Source organism: Vicugna pacos, chromosome 5 (assembly GCF_048564905.1).
Source record: "Vicugna pacos chromosome 5, VicPac4, whole genome shotgun sequence".
Taxonomy (NCBI): domain Eukaryota; kingdom Metazoa; phylum Chordata; class Mammalia; order Artiodactyla; family Camelidae; genus Vicugna; species Vicugna pacos.
The window spans coordinates 80,258,334-80,281,757 of record NC_132991.1 but is presented as its reverse complement, the minus strand read 5'-3'; the positions used below and the strand labels follow the sequence as shown (position 1 = coordinate 80,281,757).

General features: G+C 51.0%; 3 protein-coding genes across 16 annotated transcripts; 2 read left to right on the top strand and 1 right to left on the bottom strand.

The window, feature by feature from the left end:
- Window positions 1–19: 19 nt before the first annotated feature.
- GLB1L (galactosidase beta 1 like) lies at window positions 20–7,724 on the top strand. 3 transcript variants are annotated; one of them, XM_006207232.4, is made up of 17 exons: window positions 20–212; window positions 1,444–1,576; window positions 1,755–1,921; window positions 2,174–2,324; window positions 2,497–2,557; window positions 4,251–4,345; window positions 4,442–4,616; window positions 4,705–4,763; window positions 4,867–4,988; window positions 5,098–5,138; window positions 5,334–5,452; window positions 5,764–5,838; window positions 5,954–6,043; window positions 6,168–6,281; window positions 6,580–6,711; window positions 6,924–7,139; window positions 7,301–7,724. In XM_006207232.4, the coding sequence occupies exons 2-17, from the start codon at window positions 1,505–1,507 to the stop codon at window positions 7,568–7,570; spliced, it is 1,959 nt and encodes a 652-aa protein (XP_006207294.1). In that variant the 5' UTR covers window positions 20–212; window positions 1,444–1,504; the 3' UTR covers window positions 7,571–7,724. The 3 variants fall into 3 exon arrangements, with proteins under 3 accessions (XP_006207294.1, XP_072817802.1, XP_072817803.1); XM_072961701.1 differs by lacking the exons at window positions 20–212; window positions 5,764–5,838; XM_072961702.1 differs by lacking the exons at window positions 20–212; window positions 1,444–1,576; window positions 1,755–1,921 and adding an exon at window positions 1,928–2,012.
- On the bottom strand, window positions 7,662–13,948 carry ANKZF1 (ankyrin repeat and zinc finger peptidyl tRNA hydrolase 1). 5 transcript variants are annotated; one of them, XM_072961696.1, is made up of 14 exons: window positions 13,703–13,948; window positions 13,369–13,546; window positions 12,379–12,491; window positions 12,049–12,151; window positions 11,732–11,925; window positions 11,229–11,335; window positions 10,988–11,135; window positions 10,473–10,701; window positions 10,139–10,285; window positions 9,037–9,463; window positions 8,761–8,872; window positions 8,463–8,630; window positions 8,240–8,325; window positions 7,662–8,011 (listed from the first exon to the last, which is right to left on the bottom strand). In XM_072961696.1, exons 2-14 carry the CDS (start codon window positions 13,514–13,516, stop codon window positions 7,888–7,890), a joined length of 2,106 nt encoding a protein of 701 aa, XP_072817797.1. In that variant the 5' UTR covers window positions 13,517–13,546; window positions 13,703–13,948; the 3' UTR covers window positions 7,662–7,887. The 5 variants fall into 5 exon arrangements, with proteins under 5 accessions (XP_072817797.1, XP_072817798.1, XP_072817799.1 ...); XM_072961697.1 differs by having other exon boundaries at window positions 13,781–13,948; XM_072961698.1 differs by having other exon boundaries at window positions 13,795–13,942.
- A 187-nt stretch (window positions 13,949–14,135) lies between these two features.
- On the top strand, window positions 14,136–23,346 carry ATG9A (autophagy related 9A). Of its 8 annotated transcripts, none has more exons than XM_072961695.1 (16): window positions 14,136–14,304; window positions 14,584–14,652; window positions 15,302–15,356; window positions 15,768–15,899; window positions 16,022–16,065; window positions 16,604–16,668; window positions 17,367–17,528; window positions 17,720–17,861; window positions 18,093–18,841; window positions 18,926–19,079; window positions 19,192–19,371; window positions 19,762–20,010; window positions 20,209–20,387; window positions 20,509–20,626; window positions 21,413–21,635; window positions 22,262–23,346. In XM_072961695.1, the coding sequence occupies exons 4-16, from the start codon at window positions 15,797–15,799 to the stop codon at window positions 22,888–22,890; spliced, it is 2,997 nt and encodes a 998-aa protein (XP_072817796.1). In that variant the 5' UTR covers window positions 14,136–14,304; window positions 14,584–14,652; window positions 15,302–15,356; window positions 15,768–15,796; the 3' UTR covers window positions 22,891–23,346. The 8 variants fall into 8 exon arrangements, with proteins under 8 accessions (XP_072817796.1, XP_072817792.1, XP_072817795.1 ...); XM_072961691.1 differs by having other exon boundaries at window positions 15,299–15,356; XM_015241727.3 differs by lacking the exon at window positions 14,136–14,304 and adding an exon at window positions 21,837–21,982 and having other exon boundaries at window positions 14,372–14,652; window positions 15,299–15,356.
- Window positions 23,347–23,424: the final 78 nt, after the last annotated feature.

Genomic DNA, 23,424 nt, shown 5'->3' with positions numbered 1-23,424 from the left:
TCCTAGCAACCGCTGGGCATCCGGGCGATGTTGCGGCGCGGAGCTGAGAGGCCAGGCGCGGGCTAGGCCTGGGGGAGGACGGGTCACAGGACCCGGGTGAGGGTTCCACACCTGGCCTTCGGTGGGGGTCAAGACGCAGGCACTTACGCCAAAGGAGGGCAAAGCCGGGCTCGGCCCGAGACCCCCAGGACCACCATCCCCCAATGCCGGAGGTAGGAGGCTTCATACCTCCGGCGAGCTGGGTGGCCGACTAAGGTCCAGCCTGGAAGGGAATGCTGAGAGGAGCGAGTGCTGGCGGCCTGGACCCCTAGAACTCTGATCAGTATAACCTTGAAGTCTCTGGCCTGTATCCCATTACTGTAGTCTCAGTAGTTGAGAGCTTAGGCTCTTGAACCAGACCGGGGTCTGAATCCTATCTTAATAACCTACTAGCTGTGTGACCTGGACAAGTTATTTAATCTCTCGGAGCTTCACTTTCCCTAATTGTAAAATAGGTATAATAGTACCTAAGGTTAAGTGCATGAATTGTGAGGCCAGACTGCCTTGTTCAAATCCCAGCTCTACTAAACTAGTTATGTGACCTTGGGCAGGCTACTTAATATTTCTATCTTTCAATCTTCTCATCAGTTAAGTGTGAATGATAGTCATCTACTTCACGGAGTTTTTTGAAGATTAAATGAGATGTAAAGTGCTTAGCACAGTATTTGACACACAGTCCTCAGTAGTGTCAATAAGCAGAAAGAATAATACTTATTATTACCCTGGCCCTCACATCCCAGGCTTGGGACTGTGAAAGCAGGAGTAATGGAAATTCACAAATTTCCAAGCCTTGGTAACAAGCAGTTGTCCCCGACGTCTCTTGCCCAGGCAGGCAGGCAGGGATAAATTGGAAAGGGGTGCACATCCAAAGACGATAGAATGGCCTAGATGGTCTCTTTTGTTGAAACAGGCCTCTCCAGGAAAAAGATCCCTCTTGTAACCTTGTCCCCCAAACCCCTTTCACAAACTGGGAGGTCTTCCTCTGGTTTCCCTTGGTTCTGGACTTGTCTTAGCCCCCTGATTCTGACATTCATCTAGATTTAACCTGCTATGCGCCAGGCCCTATGCTAGAAGCGGAGGAGTCAGGCTGGACAAGGCCCTCCCAACCTCAGTCTAGTAGAGGACTGCTTCTCAGTCTTGAATGTGCTTAAGAGCATCTGGAAGTCTTGTTAAAATACAAATTCTGATTCTATAGGTCTGAGGTAGGATCTGAGATTCTGCATTTCTAACAAGCTTCCAGGTGATGCTGATGAAGCTGGTTCGTGAACTGCCCTCTGAATAGCATGATGTAGAGGATTTTACAAACTAGTAGCGGGTGGCTGCAGGCTGGAGACAAAGTTCAGGCTAACTGCCTGGCAACTTGGGGTGGTCTCCGCCCACTTGCTCGCTGAGGTTCCCTCCCAGGAATCCACCACGTGACGACGGTCGGACCACCGTCCCTGACTGGAAGAGCTCTGAAAGCGTCATGGCTCCGAAGAAGCCGCTCTGCCTTCCCTCCCTACTGCTGCCACTCCTGACGCTGCTGCTGCTGCCCCAGGTAAGATGAGAGGATGGAACCAGCCGGCTGGGTGCCGTGAGACCGGGTCAGCTCTGGCAGAGGAGAGAATGAAAGTGAAACCCAAACATCGGGAAGGGCTAGTTCCATCTCCTCTGCTCTTGGCAGACGCTTACCCCCGACTCCAGACCCCTGCTGAGCACGGTCTCTCCCTTTGCAGGCAGATTCTCGGTCGTTCGTAGTGGATCGGGATCATGACAGATTCCTCCTGGACGGGGCCCCGTTCCGCTACGTGTCTGGCAGCCTGCACTACTTTCGGGTACCGCGGGTGCTTTGGGCGGATCGGCTTTTCAAGATGCGAATGAGTGGCCTCAACGCTATACAGTTGTAAGAAGTGCTCAGGAGACCCATGGAAGGGTGGGATTTACTCTTCTTACCACCCCCTTAAAAAGGGGATCGTGACAGGAAGACTGGCTTGGTATGAGAGGGGTTCTAGCCCCAGGGCCACTAAACCAAGGATGGGAAGGGGTGGGCATGGACCTCCTTCCAACAGCTTCCTGGAGATTCCCTGCAAGGCCTAAGACCTTAGGCCTCCCAGGCATCTCCACCTTGGGCCCTGTTAACCTCTTCCTTTCTCAGTTATGTGCCCTGGAACTACCATGAGCCAGAGCCTGGGGTTTATAACTTTAATGGCAGCCGCGACCTCTTTGCATTTCTGAGAGAAGCAACTTTAGCGAATCTGTTGGTCATACTGAGACCAGGACCTTACATCTGTGCAGAGTGGGACATGGTGAGTTAGTTGGAGAAAGGATAGAAGAACCCATTTGTGGTTCCCAGACTACTCCCATCTGCCCACACTCTAGGGCCACTTCCATCGCTATACTCAACTTCCTCTCTTCTTACCTCCCCTGCTCCACTCCCAGACAAGAAACCCACACACCTCTTTGTTGTGTTTGTCTCAGGGGGGTATCCCAGCCTGGTTGCTTCGAAATCCTAAAATTCACCTGAGAACCTCAGATCCAGGTGAGTTAAGACAAAAGACTTGACACAGAAAAAAGCAAACAACAAAGTGGGTCATTTGGGTGCCCTACCTAATTGGCCTTGTCACCTCCTTGACATCTACACTTCTCTCCATTGTTCACACTGGCTTCACTGCTGTTCTTCAAACCCACCAGGCATGCTCTTGTTTTGAGGCCTTTGCACGTGGTACTCCCTCTATCTTACTGTAGAATCACTTCAGTGAGGCCTTCCTTTTAGAGGTCATCTAAAACTTAAGCTCCCTCCTCCTCACCATTTTATATTCTCCTTCCCTGTTTTATTCTTTTCTCCTTGGCATTAACACATTGGGGAAGTGTGGGGGAAGGAAGGGTATAGCTCAGTGGTAGAGTGTGTGCTTAGCATGTACAAGGTCCTGTGTTCAATCCCTAATACCTCATTAAAAAAATAATAAATTAATTAATAAATCTAATTATTTTCCCACCAAAAAGATTTTTAAAAAACACTACATATTTAACCTATTTATTTAATTCATTGCCTCCCTCACTGGAAAGGAAATTCCACAAGGGCAGAGATTTTAGTCCATTTTCTTCCAGCTTGTATCCCTAACACCTAGAACAGTGCTCAGTGTAGTCAGCACCCATAAATATTTGTTGAACGACATTTAATGTATGCTTGGATTAAAGGAGGCAAGACAGCCCAGACCTTTATACAGAACACAAAAATGTAAAGTAATTACATGTTTTAAGAATACAAAAACTGCCTCTGAGATATCTTTCATGAAATCCACCTTTGAGAATTAGCTGTCTGCTAGGGATTGTCCTCAATGACAGAGATGCAGCAAATGAACCTGATAGACAAGTTCCTGCTCACTAGTTGGGGAGACCAACAGGAAACAATTATGGAAATAAATGCTGAATTATAATTTGTTAAGTGCTTGAAAGGGAAGTATGGGGTGATGTGAGAGTGTGTGACATGGGGATCTACCCTCATCTAGGCCATCAAAGGTTTTCTTGAGGAAGTGAAATATAAACTAAGACCTGAAGCCTGAGTTGGAGCTGTTTAGGTAAGGAGGGCGGGGAGAAAGTGTCAGGCAGAGGTTGTGTGTGAAGACCCTGAGGATGAGTCAAAACAAAAATCACCAGTAGGAGTTAAGAATTTTAGGGGGAGGGTGTAGCTCAGTGGTAGAGTGAGTGTTTAGCATGCATGAGATCTTGGGTTCAATTCCCAGTACCTCCATTAAAATAAATAAATAAACAAACCTAATCACCACCCCCCCAAACAAACAGAATTTTAGGCATGATGCCTAATATAATGATCTTTGATTTGAGACTTAAATCTCTTGGACTATCAGTTATATCAAGGTACAGATCAGACATTCTACACTTTTGTGAATTCCCATGCTACTTCGTAGCAATCTCAAGTATATACGATTACATAATGATCACTACACATGATGTGTTTATTTGAAAAAATGAATTTGCGAGGAACACTGCTTTGTTTCCTATGCTCAAATTTCATAACCATGTAAATATACAAGTGCTTAAGGTTGAGAGTTTCTTCTGACAAGTCACTGCTTCCCAGATGTAGTTGTAGGCAAGTGGGATGCAAAGTGCAGCTCAGAGTTCAAGCAGCACTGAAGTTGCTAGCACTGATGCTAAAGGTGGGGGCTGCGGAGGTGGCGGTGCCCTAATGAGCAGAGCACTGCCCCTTCCTTTAGACTTCCTTGCCGCAGTGGACTCCTGGTTCAAGGTCTTGCTGCCCAAGATATATCCATGGCTCTACCACAATGGGGGCAACATCATTAGCATTCAGGTACAAGTGGGAAGTTGGCTGGGTTAGGGGAAGGAGGTGCCTGTGACCTTAACCTTCACCTCAGAGCTGAGCGCCACTTTTCCTTTCCCCTGGTAGGTGGAGAATGAATATGGTAGCTACAGAGCCTGCGACATGAACTACATGAGGCACTTGGCTGGGCTCTTCCGTGCACTCCTTGGAGACAAGATCTTGCTCTTCACCACAGATGGGCCTGAAGGACTCAAATGTGGTTCCCTTCAGGGACTCTATACCACTGTAGATTTTGGTCCAGGTCTCCTGAGCAAGGGTTTGGAGTGAAGCCTAGGGAAGGGGTACCTGTTCCAAGTTGTTTATCTTTCACCTTTATCTTCTTTCTGCAGCTGACAACATGACCAAAACCTTTGCCCTGCTTCGGAAGTATGAACCCCATGGGCCACTGGTGAGGAGCCAGAGGGGAGGGCAATCTAAGAAAGAGTCAGTATGGGGAATGGGTTGAGCTCGGTTCCCATATTGCTCACAGCTCCTTTCACTTCGCACTCTAGGTGAACTCTGAGTACTACACAGGCTGGCTGGATTACTGGGGCCAGAACCACTCCACACGCTCCATTCCAGCGGTAACCAAAGGACTAGAGAACATGCTCAAGTTGGGAGCCAGTGTGAACATGTAACTGGAGACACTGGGGCAAGCATGAATCTGTAACTGGGTGTTGGGGATGAAAGTTAAGAGTCAGTGGGTCAGCTTTTACCTTTCCCCCAACTCTTCCCCACTTCAGGTACATGTTCCATGGAGGTACCAACTTTGGATACTGGAATGGTGAGTACAGATGGTCCCTGGGGTGGAAGCAGGGAGCCAGCAATCACCTGAGCCTAGGTGATTAGGATGTCTAGAAGCTTGATGTGGCTGCCACTGCCCCTTTTGATAGCAAAATTCTCTGCATGAATTTCTTTGCTTAGTGCCTATCATCCAAAAGATACAAAAAATGAATTAGTTAAATTGGTTTGACTCCAGGTGCTGATGAGAAGGGACGCTTTCTTCCAATTACTACCAGCTATGACTACGATGCACCCATATCTGAATCAGGAGACCCGACACCTAAGCTTTTTGCTATACGAAATGTCATCAGCAAGGTGCCCTTCCACTTCATTAAGTGCCAAAGGCTTTTATTAATTTGGAGGGAGGGAGTGCCCAAATCCCTAGGGTTTGTAAAGGGAGCCCATAAATCAGTGGTTATTGTCTGGGCCACAGAGCCCTTTGAGCATCCCGTGACAGCATTTCTCACCTACCTAAATGGGACTACCTGGGGAGATACACATATGTATATGCAAAATTACAGAATCCTCATGACCCCTGAAGCCCTTCCCTGGACCCCTGAAAAGGGTGTTGGAATGGGGGTTGTTTGTGTGGTTTTCCTATGGCTCTTGAGAGAATTTGGGCTCAGTTCCAGGAAATTCCCTTGGGACCTTTACCTCCCCCCAGCCCCAAGATGATGCTTGGACCTCTGACCCTACAGCTGGTAAGCTCCTCCTCCTCTTTTCTGATTCTACTCCTTTATTCTCTAAATAGCCCACCCTGTCCTGCTCTCTGCTCTGAAACTTCCCTCTTTCTGATGCTTTCCCTTATTTTAATAGGATGGGGATTTGCTGGCTTTCCTAGACCTCCTATGCCCCCAAGGGCCCATCCGTTCAATCTTGCCAATGACCTTTGAGGCTGTCAGGCAGGTAAAGCATAATCCCACATCCAGTGGGTATGGAACAACTGTACCAAAGGTTCCCTTAGCTGCCCATCTTCCCCAAGTATCCTTTCTTATCTCTCGGTACATCTTACTCATTCTTCCACACCCAGGACCATGGCTTTATGTTGTACCGTACCTATCTGATCCACACTGTTTCTAAGCCAACACAATTCTGGGTGCCAAACAATGGAGTTCATGACCGTGCCTACGTGATGGTGGATGGGGTGAGCACCTAATTCCAGGCTACCTTGTGAGCCCATTTCCTCTCCTCACCAGCACCCCTTAGCCTTGAGTTTCCTATACCTACCTTTTCCCATTGCCTGCTCACATCTGCATGGGGTCCAGGGATAAGGTGGGATGAGGAAGAGTCTGACTAAAGATAAGGTTCTGGAATGGATGTGTAACTGACAGAAGGGCTACATTCTCTCTGCCTTCTAAATGAGTGTCCTAATGTGGCTTCCTGGGTGGTGGCCATGAGCTAGATGCTGAGCCCCTTCCTCTCACAGATACTCCTATCCACAGGTGTTTCAGGGTGTTTTGGAGCGAAATATGAAACGCAACCTATTTCTGACGGGGAAAATGGGGGCCAAACTGGATGTCTTGCTGGAGAACATGGGGAGGCTCAGTTTTGGGTCTAACAGCAGTGACTTCAAGGTGAGCCAGCTTTGCCTGCCGCCTTGCCTCCATACTCTTTATTGACCAAATTCCCTTGGAAAGGTAGGGGCCTAATGGAAGATAAAGAGCTACATCCTTAGCGGCTTGTACAGAGCTGGACATGGCCACTAGTTGCAATCCCAGGGCTTGATTAGGGATAGCCTGGCCTTAGAACTTAGTGAATGATGAATTTTCATTTGCCTTCTCCACAGGGCCTATTAGAGCCACCAATTCTGGGGCAAACAGTCCTTACCCAGTGGCTGATGTTCCCTCTGAAGATTGATAATCTTATAAAGCGGTGGTTTCCCATCCAGTTGCTGAAAAGCTCACATCCTCAAACTCCCTCTGGCCCCACCTTCTACTCTACAGTCTTTCCAATTTTTGGTTCAAGCAGGGACACATTCCTCTTTCTACCAGGATGGACCAAGGTATTGCTGACAGTGGGCATGGGCATGGGGTTGGGGTGGAAGAGAGGAAAATCATGGAAGGAAGGAAGCAAAAATTGTTCCTCTGATTAGAAACCCAAAAGGGGATAATTCTACCCTCTTGAGAGCTGACCCTTTATTTTCCTCTCCTCCCTCCTCCCCAGGGCCAAGTCTGGATCAATGGGTTTAATTTGGGCCGCTACTGGACAAAGCGGGGACCACAACAGACCCTCTATGTGCCAAGACCTCTGCTGTTTCCTAGGGGAGCCCTCAACAAAATCACGTTACTAGAGCTAGAAAATGTGCCTCCCCATCCCCAAATCCAATTCCTGGATAGGCCTATCCTCAACAACACTTTGCATAAGACATACATCTATTCTCTCTCAGCTGATGTACAAAGTACTTCTGAACCAATGGAGTTAAGTGGGCACTGAAAGGTAACCCTTGTCCCTGGGACATGAAGTGGGCAGGATCCCTTGGTGCTAGCCACGGTGACCATAAGGAACCAAAGGCCACAAGCCTGAATGTAAGTACAAGTGCAGTTTCCTTGCCAAACTTTATTGTGATTATAAAGTTTCAGAGACAGCACCAGCTCCACATACTTCTGTGACCCTGACTTTGCCCTGGTTCCTAACTGGCCTTCACCCTAATCTTCTAAATATTCTCTGGTTTCATGGGGAAGAAGAAACCTAGGGCCAGTGTGAATGTGCCCTCTCGGCCTAGAGTTGGCCCCACGTGGAGCTATAAGAGATCAGGAAGAGGGCTTTCCAGCCTGACAGCGATGATCCCGGAGGCAGCGTGTGGAGCAGAACAAGAAGTCAAGGTAGTGAAAGGGAATGAGGCCTTGGAGGGATGTCCCACAACTCCAGCAGCGTCTGAACAAGAGAAAGAAAAATGTCTGGGCAGGTATCCCAGAAACCTTCCAATCTATGCTTTCTCCATCTCTCCTCCTGCCACTTCTGTTTTTACTTCAAAGGTTCCCAGAACTTCTCAAATCCCCTCAACAGCCTTTCTGAACACTGAGCAGGCACTCATTCTGCTTGTCCAGAATGGTCCCTGCTACATCATAGTCCACCCATCCCCACCCGCCCTCCTCTACATACTGAACATTGGTGATCGCAGGCTCAGGAATCTGAGGGGTAGGGGCTCCCAACTGGGCAGCTAGTCGGCGTTCTGCAGCCAGAGCTCTCTGAGGGGAAGAGAAGCTGTGTTAAGGACAAGGCCCCAGTGCTGGAGAGGGTACCCACGAGGTGACAGCTGCACACTGAGGAAGGGATTAGTCTTCCGAGGAAGTCTTGCTGTGGAAGAAAGAACCTCCAGCCTCACCTTCTCGCGGTCGCTGAGGGCAGCAAACTGCCGCTGCTCTTCTTGCTCCCGCTTCTCCTGCTCCTGTTGCTTCCGCTGCTGTTCCTCCCGGTGCCGCCGGGCTGCCTTCTGCTCCCTTTTCCGGGCAGCGTGCCGTGCCTCCATTTCTGCTGTCAGTGGCCCTGGCACCTGGAGGATTTCCGGAAGGTGTAAGGTGAGACCTATACAAATGCTCCTTGGTAGAACTGTAAGAAAGTAGAAGGGAGCTAGCCAAGGTCTCTGATGCCTTCCCACTCTGCTCCTTCCTCTTCCAGCTGACCTGAGCCTTGCTATAATCATAAGCATCTGGATTCTTCTCCATGAACCTCCGGAACTCATTTCGTGTTGATTTGTCAGCTGCAACTGTATATGGAGGCCGGGCCCGGGAGTCCCTAGGTGCGAAAACCCAAAAAATGGGTTCAGTTTGCCTCCTTCATCTCCCAACATCACCCAGACTGACCGAGGGGAATACTGTCAATGTAACCCATGCCAAAGTTAGCCTCTAGATCGTCCTCTATATACCCCAGAAGGGATCAGCATGAGGACCCTTACTTACTGCACAGTGGGGTCCGCACCTGCCTCCAGCAGCAGGCGAACCACTGAGCCTCTCCCAGCTGCGGCTGCTGCGTGCAAGAGGGTAAAGCCACCGGAGCCCAAAGGGGCACTGAGCAGAGACAAAACTCCAGGGTCCACGGGGCTGGCAGCTAGCTGGAGCTTCAGCATCCCCATATCTCCTGCTCGGCAAGCAACTAGAAGCACATCCCAGAGCTCTGGCTGAGCGGGGGACTTGGCCTCATCATCTTGAGGTTGCTGGGGAAGAGGCATGTGTGCCCCAGCCTCCAGGTCTCGGTTTCTCTCCTTATTCCTTTTTTTCCTCCTCCGCTTGGGCAATATCTCAAACTCACGAAGATCCAGGGTCCCCAGTGTCAATTCTACTAGCTCCAGCTCCACCTGGGAGCCATCCTCTCCCTCTGACTCTGAACCTAGGGGAAAATTTGATACGTTAGATGTATTTAAAGAATAAGGAAGGGGTGGAAGGGTGTAGGCTGCCACAGATGCATAAGAATGTACATGATCCAGATCATCTTGAAATAAAACTGTTTGTATTTTTTCACCCAAGATAAAGGGACACAGCAAGAACTGGAGCCATTAGTATCATATGCAGAAATGAGGTGCTCAGCCCAGACAAGGACAGGCCCAGAAAAAGCTATGAAGGGACAAGAGTCCCTGGACAGTCCCATGACAGCCTTAGGGTGATACACAACAGAGGAAAGCACGGAGCAGTGACAGCCATGCAAGCCAACAGTCTGCAGCGAGGGAGGCAGCCCTTAGCCCAAAAGCAGAGCATCCAATAAAACAAGTAAATTATATACACAACACATATTCAAGCACTGATTTCATACTAAGATTCTGTAAATACTGGGGATACATCAGTGAACAAAAGAGTTAACGAGATCTGGAAAAGTCACCAAAGATGCCTCAGTGATTGCTACCACATACCTCATTATAGACAGATCTGTGTGTTATGTGTGTGATATGTAAAGGCACATCTATAAATAGGGAGGTGGGTAAGTGATGAGAGTAGGTAGGGGATTTGCCACTGCATTTCTAGGACAGACCCCCAGAGAGATGTGACAATTGCCAGATGGTGCTCAAACCGTGTTTGGGAGCTTCCTCATTCTGGCCGAGTGCAGGATTTTCATCACTGGGGACCTTTCTCTCTTCCTTGATAGCCTTCCTTTCTCTCACTGTCTGCCAGTGTGTCTGAGGTGAATCCAACCTGACTGTTTCCCGGGGGTCTTCTCCTGCCATAAAACAAAAGATGTTTTTCAAATTTAGCTGAGGAAAAGCTAGACCAGGTTTCCCTCAATGAAGATGTGACTGGACTGCAGTCTGAGGGCTAGAAAATGGTCTGGATGCACAAATGAGAACCTGGGGCTTGGGCTGGAAGGTACAGGAAGGGAGTCTGGGGATCTGGACTGAAAGACTCACCATGGACATGCAAGGCGGTCAGCTTATGGAGCACACGCTGTAGCTCTTTGAAGGTGGGTCTGCGGGTAGTGAGGGGGATATCCCAGAGTCTGGGATCCTCTCGTTGCAGGGGAGCCTCCTGGCCACCAAAGAACAAGGAACGGCCAGACCGGGGGGCACGAAGAAGTATCGTCCTAGCCTCCTCCAGTGCCTTAGCCCAGTCTGGCCCCGCCAGCAGGTCACGAACATCCTGGAGAAGGGACTAACTCAGCCTCTTCACTTGCTATTATTGAATCTCCAACCAAAAAATGACCCACAGATCACATATAGGGAGTGGGAAGTAGAAAATAACAGAGAGAGGAGGAAGAAGGAGAGGACTAAGACTCCTGGGGACCCACCCCTATTCTACTTTCATCTACCTCGAAATAATGAAGACTGGGAGGATACAGGAGTCGGCCTCCCTACATAATATTTAATCAGTTGAGAGGGAACAAGGGTGGATTAAAGGATCACCAGATCTGGGACACCTAACTCACCTTATACAGTGTGGCTTCATTGTAGCGCCTCAGGTTGGCTCCAGCAGAGCGAGGAGCCCTACCCTGGGCGTCCCGAAGCCCCTGAGCTGTGCCCCGCTTGGCCCGCACTGTGTAGCGATGAAAGGTTTTGTGTATCAACACTTCTCTTCTGCAGACAGCACAGACTCAGTACTGGAAACCAGCTGGTACTCCCAGGCTAACAGGATCCATTCCATCCTTAACCCAGGCAGCACCCTCTCACCCTTGGAAAACGGCACCAGCAAAGTGCCCAGCGGCAGCCATGAGCACCACGCTGGGGCCTCTATTTTGCAGGCTCTGGAGCAGAAGTTCTGGTTCTTCTAGGGGCAACTGGATGACAGAGAAGCAGCACAAACATATCTGGGGCACTTAGAGCAAAAAACAAGTGCTAGTGCTAAATGCTTCACATGTACTATCTGATTTAATGCAACCACCCTGTGCTTGTCTCAGTTTTACAAGTAAAACAATGTGACACTAACAGAGGTAGTCAAGATCAAGTGGTAGAACCACAGTTCAAACCTAGATCAGTCTGCTTCGAAACTTAATTCCATTATACTTGACCCTTCTAAGATTCAGGCCACTTCAATCCAAGACTGTGCTGTCAAGTGTGGTACCCACCCCCAACAGGAAGGAAGGAAGAAATAAGAAGTGGACTGTGCTAAGGGGATATCTAGGCTGAGTGTACGGCAGGCTGGTGTTGACCACACAACTTATGGTGGCACTTGCCTGGCGAGGGCCTAGGATGCAGCGATAGGCATAAACAAACTGGCCCTGGGCATTCTGGAAAAGAACTCGATGTGGGTGGAAGCCTTGGGGGCAGTTAGGCTTCTCAAACTCAGCCCTCTCCTCATCCGGTATCTGCAAGTTGTCCTCCCTGGCTGAGTCTGAATCTTCCGATCCTGAGATGCTGGAAAGATCTCCTGAGAACAACATGAGATATGCAGGTTTGGTGCCCCATCTTTGACCCTTCTTCAAGCTCCTAAACTAGGGTCTTCCTCCACTCCCATGGCCTATTCCTACACAGGTCTCCCACCAGTCATTACCTATGGAGCTCTGCTTTTCAAAATCCAGGGCAGACAGGAGAGGCTTGTCCTTGAGACGTTGCTTTAGGTTAAACCGATGCCAGTCGAGCTTATAATGTTCCCTCTAATGAGAGGCAAAGAGGGAAACACAATGTGGAAATATACCTCAGCCTGGCCTTTTATGGTACCCAAACCCTGTAATAAGAACTCCAGAAAGTATGACCAGGTAACACCAACTGCCTTAGTCAAAGCACAGACCTTTATTAATTAGAGACAAATTAATTGTCTACCTCTCTTCACCCACCACTATAGTTTTGCTTCCACCATTTAGCTCTGCACCTGGCCTTTTACCTGTTCCTGATGGTTCTGGAAGGTCTGGTCACAGGTTGAACAAAACAACTTCTCTGAAATATCCAGAGGACCCTGGAGTGGTTTTCTTTCTGGGCTTATTCTCTTCCCTGAACCTAAATAAGGGGAGGGTAAATAGAGATAGAAAGGGAGCCCATATCCATGGTACCTGGGATCACATTCGGTGTCTGATATACAAAACAGAGGACGATACAAAAGAAAGAGACACCCATGTCCTTGCCTTCGAGGAATATACAATCTAACAATCATAAAATAAACAGCACAGCAATCACTTTATACAATAAATATACTTCTGAAAGCATATGTATGTAAAATGAATATAAACCAAACATCATATGTAAATTAAGCAAAGAGATTGTTCAGATAAATCCTAGAAAATAATTTCTGGTAAGGTAAGATTATTTTTAACTGCAAAAAAACACTTCCCAAAAGCCAGCTCTTTAGCTTGTATATCCAACTTCAGTGTGCAGTTTGTTTCGGAAAAAAAAAAAAGTACAAAACCTCCCAGCCAAACTAAGGTTGTACAAGACCACGTTGTTTTATATTCAGTGAGAAGGAATGATTTGATTGGAAAACAGTTATGTTTTTACCATATCTAGGAATTTTGAAGTGTTTTCTCAGGCAGTAGTGTTAATGTGATGAGGTATAAGCAATGGCAAGAGATTTGTTTGGAGACAATTCAGGGGCCTATGCTGGAAATCCAGAGATTGAGTGAATTTTTTTTTTGACCAGAAAATAGAATTTAATTTTGCATGCACAAATGTTGCCATAAGAAGAAAAATACATACAAACGTTGGCTTAAAAGGGAAATAAGAAACTCTGCATTTGAGAGTTGAAGATTTTAACCCAGTAAAAGATGTCAACAAGGGCTCCTAAGCTGGGAAATACCATAAGGTGTTCCCTGGAGGAGCAATAAGCTCCAAAGATCCCCATCACGTCCCGCCCGGATTCACCCCAAACCTTCCTAGATACCTGGACAGGAAGTCTGCAGAGCCTGGGACAGAGCCTCCCCGGGAGCGTGGCTCACCAGGCGCAGGCCCTGAAGGATCGGAGCATCCGCGTTCAGGTCAAACAAGGAGACTGACACAGAAGCCTGAGCAGCAGCTGGGGCCGGCGACATGGTTGAGCAGAAATTACTCAGAAGCAGCTCCTGGAGCAGAAAGGCGTTTATGAAACAGAGCTCCTCAAAGCAAGATCCCACTGCCGTGGCTCCTGCCTGCGTGACTTGGTCTCCTCTAAACCGCAAGGCACCACGGCCCTCACCCTGGTACCAGGAATCAGTATGTGACCCCTAGCCCGCTCTCACCCCCCAGCTTCGGACCACACAAGAGTGAAGAGGGGGCGCATTCAGCAACCAAATCGAGTCCAACAGAGTTAAAATTACTAAGGTTCCTTAACCAACTGCTCCTCGTTACTCGTGCGATGAGTTCCAGCAATGACTAAACCGCGTGGACTCGCCCCCGTCCTCAGAAGCTGCACCAAAGGTCCCGGGGAGCTCAGCGGCACGGAAACCTTTAGTTCCAAGCGCGGATTTCTGCAACACCACAACAATCTCGTCACTACGGAGCAGCGAAGAGGACAAACGGCAGCGCCCGCACCTGAGCCCCGCCCCACGTAGAGCTCACTATTGGTCTTCTGACGGTCCAAGACCCGCCTCTAGCCTTTAGTCCCGCCCTGGACGTCGAGAATTGGCCGTCGTGTCTGCAACCCTATGTTTATTGGCCAGACTAACTGCGGGTGACAGTGAGTGGCAGACGCCGGGCCTAGCGCTCCTGTCTGGCCGAGCCCAGTGGAGCCGTCGGAGCCTGGAATCACCCAGGTCACCGTTCCTGAAGTGAAACGCGAGACCGGTTACCGAGATCCCACGGCCTGGGTCGGGCCTGCCCAGGGCTGCCCGCGGAGCCCTAAGTGAGCTCGCGGCGGGTAACGGGGGAAGGGGCGCTGCGGGCGGGGCGGAGGCGCGCAGCCGGAATGTTTTGATAGCGGGGGCGCGCGAGCGGCGGGGCCGCGCGCGAGCGGCGGGGCCGCGCGCGAGGTTGTCCGCTGTTGAGAACCGAGCCCTTGGCCTGGGGCCGGGCGATCCTGGGGTGCGCTGGGTTCGGGTCGTGGCAGCTGGGTGTAGGGAGGCAACTCAGCCCACCTAGGGTATCGGCTGTCGGACTGGCTCGATTCCTTCAACGTCTACAGGAACCCCTGAGCCCAGGCCCGGCTGGCAGAGGCAATATGGGCCCTGGGTCTACAGTGACCCAGTAAGTGGTGAGTTCCCTGAGGGCTTGGTCAGCTTCTTTGGACCCACGGTTCTCAGTAACCCTGGGAATCTCACCGGGGCCAGGCTGGGCGGTGCTCCACGGCCTCAGGGTCTGCACTGACTAGGTGAGTGCTACCTAGACCATGCCTGGCTCCAGGGACCAAGGGAACCGGCAGTTTGCCCAGGATCTGGGTCTACACTGACCCAGTCAGGACTTCCCATCCAGGAACTATGCCTGCCCATTCAGCCATTGGTGCTAGGGAAGCAAGGGAAGGGGTTGACCAGAAAGGTCCTCTTTGGAAAAGACTCTCTTCTTGGGTTTTGGGTTTGGGGCTTTGAGGGCCCTGAGAAGTCTGACTGATTTATGAGGCTGAGATAAGGCAATGGAGAAACAGTCCAGCCCTGTACTGACTCAGTCTCCACAGGTTCATTAAGCCACTTCTTGGGATTCTAGAGTTGAATGAGTGGCCATGTATAATACAACCAGAGGAAGTGTGCACAGCCCTAGACTGGAAGGGTGCCTTTTTCCCACTCAGCCTCCTTGCCCCATGCTTAGCCTCATCATAGTGGGGATGGATGGGTGGAGGGTGGTAGGGTTGGGTTTATTTCTATTCCCACTCCCCACTCTCTGGGGCCTGACACCTTCTTCTCCAGCAGCTGCAGAGCCAGGACATCAAGGGCTGGAGTGGAGCAGACACTGTCCATGGAGCTGGTAGGGCGATGTGCTTATCTCAAGCCTTTGTTTACAAAGTACTTCCAGACTGCTAGTCTCTTGGGAGACCAGGGTTTCTGTAGGAGGGGAGGGGGAGGGCCCCTTCTCTCCATTGAATAGAAGATGAAACAGACCCCCACCAAAGGGGCAGAGTCTGGCTTCAGGCCAGCAAGGCCTCAGTAGACACTCAGTAAAGACTCTGGGAATGACTCATTGGTCAGTGAAGGTCTCCCAAGCCCTGAGCTTGCTGCTGTCCTTGGGCTACCCCTCTTCCTCTGCCTTTGATCCAAGAATGGTAGTGCAGACCAAGCCCAAGGATTCTTTCTCACTCATTTCTGGTCTGGTAGGCAGGGGAGAAGACAAACAGCACCAGGGTCTGAACCTGGGTCTCTTCTTCCTCATTACTCACAGGTGGACAAGGTGGAGAGGGGGTGGTGGTGATGGCGCAGTTTGACACTGAATACCAGCGCCTAGAGGCCTCCTACAGCGATTCACCCCCCGGGGAGGAGGACCTGTTGGTGCATGTGCCTGAGGGGAGCAAGTGTGAGTTCTTGGACATGACAGCCAGAGCTGGGGGTTAGGGGGAGAGTTGGTGGAGGAACACCAGGGGAGCAAGAGGTTTACATTCCTTCAGGACTCTGACATCTCTGCTCCTGTGCCCACAGCACCTTGGCACCACATCGAAAATCTTGACCTCTTCTTCTCTCGAATATCCTTTGTGTCTCTGTTTTAGAGTTCTGGGACCTTTAGCCCCTCTCTGAGCCAGAACCCCTAATGGGATGTTGGTGTGGGTTTGGCTCTAATCCCTGGAAGGGGAGTGGGGCACATCTTGAGCCTGAAAGAGGCTGGAAAAATGGTGATCGTTATGAATAATCATACCCCACATTTACCAAGATCTATGTGCCTTATACTTTGTAGTATTAATTTATAAGGAACCTCTCTAAGGGTGATTCTCCTTTTTGATGGTATGTTAATAACCATAATGTCTTTTGACTTACTCTGTGTCAGTTCTGTTAAACGCTTTACATGCATTATCTCAAACCTCATAATCCTATGAGACACGTGCTATTATTCCCAATATACCACTGTAGACAAAAAGCTCAGAGAGGTTAAGTGACTTGGCCAAAGTCACAGTTTGAAAGTCATAGAGCCAGGACTTAAGCTCAGGTATGTGAGCACCAAAAGAGTACCTAAGTCTGTGCTCTTAATTGCTGTCTCTACCCACAACTTTTTCTTAACAAGTACACGTTTATAATCTACATCAGAAGAATGGCTTCACTTGTATGCTCATCGGGGAGATCTTTGAGCTCATGTAAGTATAAGAAGGAATGGATGATGTGGCAAAGAAATATGTCTCAGTGCTTCCTCTCTTTGAGTTCACCCCTGGCCCAAACTGCCAATGCAGCTCAGCTCCTGGCTCAAAACTTATAGTTTAAGGACTGGGTGTGTGGCACCACAATTTACAGCCTTATCTTTTTTATCTTCCTTATAAGGGAAGCTTTCTAAGTCTATCTTTTCCACAAAGAGAACTCAGACTTGATCATTTCATCAGAGCTCCGGTGGAATGGGCATGGCGCAGTCAGGAGGTCTCAGAGATGCCAGCCACTTACGTGAGAAAAACATCTCTGTTCTGCCTTGGTTGCACTCAGGCCTGCTGCTGAGTAGAGAGCCCTCTGAGGGGAAGGAACCATATGACTTTGCCAAAGGGGAAGGGGTTAAGAATAAGAAGAGTTCAAATCTGGGGAAAAAAAAAAAACATCTAATTACCAACACAAAAGGAAATCAGGGACTGGGGACCAGAGACTACCATCTAAGACCTTTGGAAGTGTCCTTAAGTGGTGGCAGAGATTACCATGTGATTGGAAAACAGGCTGATTCTTTGGTGTCTGAGGCTAAGAGCAAAAAATAGGAGCTGGCTTGGGTTGCCTGGGGCTGGAAGCAGCAAATTTCTTTTTCCCCCATTATTTCATTGGTATCTCTCTGACTCTCCCCATCTTCCCAACTCCCCAGGCAGTTCCTCTTTGTGGTTGCCTTCACCACCTTCCTGGTCAGCTGTGTGGACTACGACATCCTATTTGCCAACAAGATGGTGAACCACAGTCTTCACCCTGCTGAGCCCGTCAAGGTTACTCTGCCAGATGCCTTTCTGCCTGCCCAGGTCTGTAGTGCCAGGTAAGGGCTACAGGTCAGAGGCACCAGAGCCTGTAGTTTGGTCAGCACATGTGGAATGGAGTGGAGTGTGAGGCAGTAACATTCCCTAGAACACAGACCCAGGCTCAGCCTCCCTAAATCCTTCAGAACAGCAGCATGTCTGCCAAGACTCCTCAAGGGCCACTCCTCCTCCCCACCTTTTTCCCCACCAGGATTCAGGAAAATGGCTCCCTGATCACCATCCTGGTCATCGCTGCTGTCTTCTGGGTCCACCGGCTTATCAAGTTCATCTATAACATTTGCTGCTACTGGGAGATCCACTCCTTCTACCTGCATGCTCTGCGCATCCCCATGGTGAGACTGAGAAGTTCGGTAGTTAGCACCACAGCCCACGATGTCTTCTGCAGCCTGGGAAGGGTGGGGTGTATTCCTAGGCATCAGGTTTCCTCATCCATCCTTGGAGGTCAAGGACGCTTATAGGCTCCACTCAGTTAAGCACAGGACCCCTGAACCTCATAGCATATGCAGGGCAAGGGGCCAAGGCAACAACCTCACCTTCCATACCTTGTCTCTTCCCCACCTCAGTCTGCCCTTCCATACTGCACGTGGCAAGAAGTACAGGCCCGGATCGTGCAGACACAGAAAGAGCACCAGATCTGCATCCACAAGCGCGAGCTGACAGAGCTGGACATCTACCACCGCATTCTCCGTTTCCAGAACTACATGGTGGCGCTGGTTAACAAATCCCTCCTGCCCCTGCGCTTCCGCCTGCCCGGTCTCGGGGAGGTTGTCTTCTTCACCCGGGGCCTCAAGTACAACTTCGAGCTGATCCTCTTCTGGGGACCTGGCTCTCTGTTTCTCAATGAATGGAGCCTCAAGGCTGAGTACAAACGTGGGGGACAACGGCTCGAGCTGGCCCAGCGCCTCAGCAACCGCATCTTGTGGATTGGCATCGCCAACTTCCTGCTGTGCCCCCTCATCCTCATTTGGCAGATCCTCTATGCCTTTTTCAGTTATGCCGAGGTGCTGAAGCGGGAGCCAGGGGCCCTGGGGGCACGTTGCTGGTCACTCTATGGCCGCTGCTACCTCCGCCACTTCAACGAGCTGGAGCATGAGCTACAGTCCCGCCTCAACCGAGGCTACAAGCCTGCATCCAAGTACATGAATTGCTTCTTGTCACCTCTGCTGACACTGCTGGCCAAGAACTGCGCCTTCTTCGCTGGCTCCATCCTGGCTGTGCTTATTGCACTCACCATCTACGACGAAGATGTGTTGGCCGTGGAGCACGTCCTCACCACCGTCACGCTCCTGGGGGTCACCGTGACCGTGTGCAGGTGGGCCAGGGTGGCAGGTGGGAGCAAGCCGGCTAGCATTCCCGGGAAAAGGCTTATGTCTCACCATCACCCTGATCCCACTAGGTCCTTTATCCCGGACCAGCACATGGTGTTCTGCCCTGAGCAGCTGCTCCGCGTGATCCTCGCTCACATCCACTACATGCCTGACCACTGGCAGGGTAATGCCCACCGCTCGCAGACCCGGGACGAGTTTGCCCAGCTCTTCCAGTACAAGGCAGTGAGTGGAGTTGGAGTTAGGGCCTGCTAGAAACTGGCTGATAGCTCGGTGGCAAGGGCTGGGCTCCTTCCTGCTTTCTTGTGACCTGCTTTCTTGGCCCCTTCCTTTCTAGGTGTTCATCTTGGAGGAGTTACTGAGCCCCATTGTCACACCCCTCATCCTCATCTTCTGCCTGCGCCCACGGGCCCTGGAGATTATAGACTTCTTCCGCAATTTCACTGTGGAGGTCGTTGGTGTTGGAGATACCTGCTCCTTCGCTCAGATGGATGTTCGCCAGCATGGGCATCCCCAGGTATCAGGATAGGAGTTGAGCAGGTGGCCAGAGGCCATGCTGGCATATACAGTGTCTTTGGGTGAACTGCAAAACTGCACCCCTTCTGAGCCAACAAATCACAAAAAGGCAGCCCTGCCTCTGGAGAGCCCTGTACCAGGGCACACACTGCTTTGTAAACAGGAGCCTGGGCTGGATTATAGCCTTAAACCTGCACCCTTGGCCAAGCTCCCCTGAGAAAGGCACAAACCAAGCAGCTCAGTCGGCACGTGGCTATTCCTGGGGTGGGCAAGGGGCCCCTGGGCAAGATACAGCAGTGCATCATGGGCAGGGCCTCCTTGCCTAGCAGGAAAGGTACAAAAAGATTCCTGTAAAAGGACAGTCCTGCTCACTGCAGCCTCCCTTGTGCAGTGGCTATCCGGGGGACAGACAGAGGCCTCAGTGTACCAGCAAGCTGAAGATGGGAAGACAGAGTTGTCACTCATGCACTTTGCCATCACCAACCCTGGCTGGCAGCCACCACGTGAGAGCACAGCCTTCCTAGGCTTCCTCAAGGAGCAAGTTCAGCGGGATGGAGCAGCTGCTGGCCTTGCCCAAGGGGGTCTCCTCCCTGAAAATGCCCTCTTTACATCCATCCAGTCCTTACAGTCTGAGTCTGAGGTGCGTTCCTAGGGTCTGGGAGATGATGGGCAGAGTGGACTCCGGGAGCTGGGAGTTGAGGACTGGGCATGGGGTGGAAGAGCCTTCCCTGTCAGTTTCCTTCTGTCTGTTTAGTCTGTGCCACTAATGTGCAGAATCCTTGGGGACCTAGAGGCCTCCCTCTGCCCCGAGACTTCTATCCACCTCTTTGTTTCATAGCCACTGAGCCTTATTGCAAATGTGGTAGCTGGCTCATCCTGCCGGGGCCCCCCACTGCCCAGAGACCTGCAGGGCTCCAGGCACAGGGCTGAAGTCGCCTCTGCCTTGCGCTCCTTCTCCCCTCTGCAAACTGGTCAGGCTCCCACGGGCCGGGCTCCCAGCACCATGACAGGCTCTGGGTAAGTAGAAGTGGGCCATGATGGGAGGGCGTGGCAGTAGCCCCCAGCAACTTGTGTGGGTCTCAGAAATGTCGATGACTGCATGGTGATGCCTGCTGTCTGTCTGTGCTGGGAGGGACAGGGTAGATGCCAGGACCGCCAGCTCCGGGAGCAGCGTTTGGGAAGGACAGCTGCAGAGCCTAGTGTTGTCGGAATATGCATCGACAGAGATGAGCCTGCATGCCCTCTATATGCACCAGGTGAGTGGACAGGAAGGGGCAGGGCCATAGAACCAACGTGGCAGCTGAAAATAGAATAGAGGGTTTTAGATGTGGAGAAGCAAGACATGAGTTCAAATCCCTTCTCTGCCATTTAACCGCTCTGCAGTCTCCATTCCCACACATAGCTATCCTTTTTGGCCAAGCTTACTTTCCCCCGGGGCCTTTCCACACTTGTGGTTTCCCCTGCCAAGAATCCACTTCCCTGACATATCCATATGGCCCTCTCCTTCTCCCTCAAGTCTCTTCCTACTTATCCTGTGAGACCGTCCCTGGCCACCCTGGTAAAATCCTCCCTGGCCTACCCACCTGAATCTTCCTGTTCTTTTTGTCTCTCCATAGCACTTAACACCATCTGACCTTGTATTTTTTCCTTATTTGTTCACTGTCTGTCCTTCCCTACCTTCCCTAAGTATACAAGCCTCACAAGAGTTGGGAATTTTGTCTGTTTTGTTCACTGCTGTATTCCCAGCACCTAAAAGAGTGGCTGGCACTTAGATCTTCAACGAATTTGTTCTTGAATCAAATGACTAGGGAAAATGAGAGCCATTACAATCTATGAACAGGGTTGTTCCAGCGATCTGCTGAGAATTTAACCTATAAACATCATATGGCTGGTACACGTGTTATTATTAACATGATAAGCACCCTCAGTCAACGATTCTAGGTGAGATGGTATAAATGGGAACTGACTAATATGGTGGTGGGGGGCAGCTGTTTCAAACAAATATCCTTCTGTCTCCAACTAATAAATCCCCCACTTCTCAGCTCCACAAGCAGCAGGCCCAGGCTGAGCCTGAGCGGCACGTGTGGCACCGCCGGGAGAGTGATGAGAGTGGGGAGAGTGCTCCTGAAGAGGGGGGAGAGGGTGCCCGGGCCCCCCAGCCTATCCCTCGCTCTGCCAGCTATCCCTGTGCTACACCCCGGCCTGGAGCACCTGAGACCACTGCCCTGCAGGGTGGCTTCCAGAGGCGCTACGGAGGCATCACAGGTATCCAGAGGGTACAAGAAGGCACAGAGCCTTCAGAGAAGGATGGTTCTTCTGGGGACCTCTAGGGGAGGAAAGAAATTAGAGGGACCAGACCCAAGGAGACTGATCCCTCCCCTGCACTCCCATTCACCCCCAGCACCCCAGAACCATTCTCCTCAATCCTGTTTGTGTTCATTCTGAGAGTATTTACTGTGTCTTTAGACCCCGGCACAGTGCCCCGGGCACCCTCTCACTTCTCCCGGCTGCCCCTTGGAGGGTGGGCTGAAGATGGGCAGTCAGCATCGAGGCACCCGGAGCCCGTGCCTGAAGAGGGCTCAGAGGATGAGCTTCCCCCTCAGGTGCACAAGGTAAGGGCTCCCAGACCTGGAAACAACTGCCAGAAGTAGTAACTTCCAGGCTGAGGTCAAAGCTGCTTGTGTGAAAGGAGTTGGGAGTCCAGTGCAGAGATAAATCCCTCCAAAATACACTTCCCTTTTTCCCCTCACCTATTCTGAAATACAGGACTGGACATTTCCTTTGCTTACATCCCCAAGAATCAAGTTTTCCTTTTCCTTTATTTCCAGGCATCTGTTGTGTAAGCAGATAGCTGAAGACTATGTCCTCTAACAACCCTTTTCTCTCCACAGGTATAGACAAGGTGGAAGAAGGTCCCTATGCCCCAGGATGGAGGCCACCGTTGCCCTGCCATCCCATCCGCCCGCCATGGAGGGCTCCTCCGAGTGTTGCCTGGCTCCACGCGTGTGGTGTTTGTGTGTCTGTGCCTGGCCAAGGGAGGTGCCAACACTGGGCTCACCATAGCCCCAGGAGAGAGACTGGGGGCCTAGAAACCATGGCACACAGGACTCTAGCCTCATCCCCAGGACCCCCCTTGGCTCAGAGTGTGGTGCTAGAAACTGGTCCCCAGCCCAGCCCCAGTACTGCCACCTTTGCACCCACCCCTGCAAGTCTCCAGAGGACTGCCCACCACAGAAGCTGCCAAGCAGGGAGAACCTGTGCCAACTGTGGAGTGGGGAGGTTGGGCCTGGACCCTCAACCTCTGCAGCCTCCCTCCCCCCACCCTGAACAGATGAGCAGCTCAGGCTGTGGCCCTTACCTCACCCCCAGTTCTCTCCCAGTGCTGCAGCCTGCTCACCTCTCCCCTGCTTCCTGCACATCCCTGGCATGTGTGCCGCTTGCGCCTATTCTGTTCGCTTGCTCCCCTTCTGTTCAGCTTTTGCTTTGTGTTGGTGTGGAGGCTCTAGCTCCTAGCTCCTAGCTCCCAGCTCCCCTCACGATATCTTTTGACACTAAGAAGGAAGGTTTCTAAATCGCAGGTGCAGGATGGAAATTCTTTGCTCCTTTCTCCAACTTTTAGCATAAGCCCCGGGAGACTGAGGCCTTCTTGGGCCCCACTGCTGCTTATTGTATCCCCCACCACCTGCACATGGGGTGGACAGGGCTGGAGTGTGCCCTCAGCTGTTTATCTCCCAGCAAGAGAGTTCTGGTCTGCATCCCGCTGTCCCCTAGAGGGGGATGGAGGGGCGACGGAACGGCTTTGCCCTAGGCTTTGGGCCGCCGCATTGCATGCTGGGACTCAGCTCCTTTCTCCGCCCCACCCCTCACTCAGCCCTGGTCCGCTGCGGGAGAGAGGTGAACGACACATCCCGAGCTCAGCGGAATGGGGTGGGGACCGTGTACAGCTTGACAACCCTTAATAAAGAAGGGACGTTGACCAGGTCGCAGCTTGTTGTCTCACGCGGCTAGATAAGCGGAGATGGGTGTTGTGATCCACCCAGGTGGGTAGGGACCG

Bases quoted from the DNA above. Each gene is read 5' to 3' on its own strand.
- GLB1L (XM_006207232.4), top strand. From the start codon at position 1,505: ATGGCTCCGAAGAAGCCGCTCTGCCTTCCCTCCCTACTGCTGCCACTC. The intron at 2,558-4,250 runs GTGAGTTAAGAC...CCCTTCCTTTAG, and splicing joins CCTGAGAACCTCAGATCCAG to ACTTCCTTGCCGCAGTGGAC. The intron at 5,839-5,953 runs GTAAGCTCCTCC...TTATTTTAATAG, and splicing joins GACCTCTGACCCTACAGCTG to GATGGGGATTTGCTGGCTTT.
- ANKZF1 (XM_072961700.1), bottom strand. From the start codon at position 13,516: ATGTCGCCGGCCCCAGCTGCTGCTCAGGCTTCTGTGTCAGTCTCCTTG. The intron at 12,492-13,368 runs GTATCTAGGAAG...CCCCTTATTTAG, and splicing joins TCTGCAGACTTCCTGTCCAG to GTTCAGGGAAGAGAATAAGC. The intron at 8,631-8,760 runs GTCAGCTGGAAG...GAAATCCTCCAG, and splicing joins ATGATTATAGCAAGGCTCAG to GTGCCAGGGCCACTGACAGC.
- ATG9A (XM_072961694.1), top strand. From the start codon at position 15,797: ATGGCGCAGTTTGACACTGAATACCAGCGCCTAGAGGCCTCCTACAGC. The intron at 17,862-18,092 runs GTGAGACTGAGA...TCCCCACCTCAG, and splicing joins ATGCTCTGCGCATCCCCATG to TCTGCCCTTCCATACTGCAC. The intron at 18,842-18,925 runs GTGGGCCAGGGT...TGATCCCACTAG, and splicing joins GTCACCGTGACCGTGTGCAG to GTCCTTTATCCCGGACCAGC.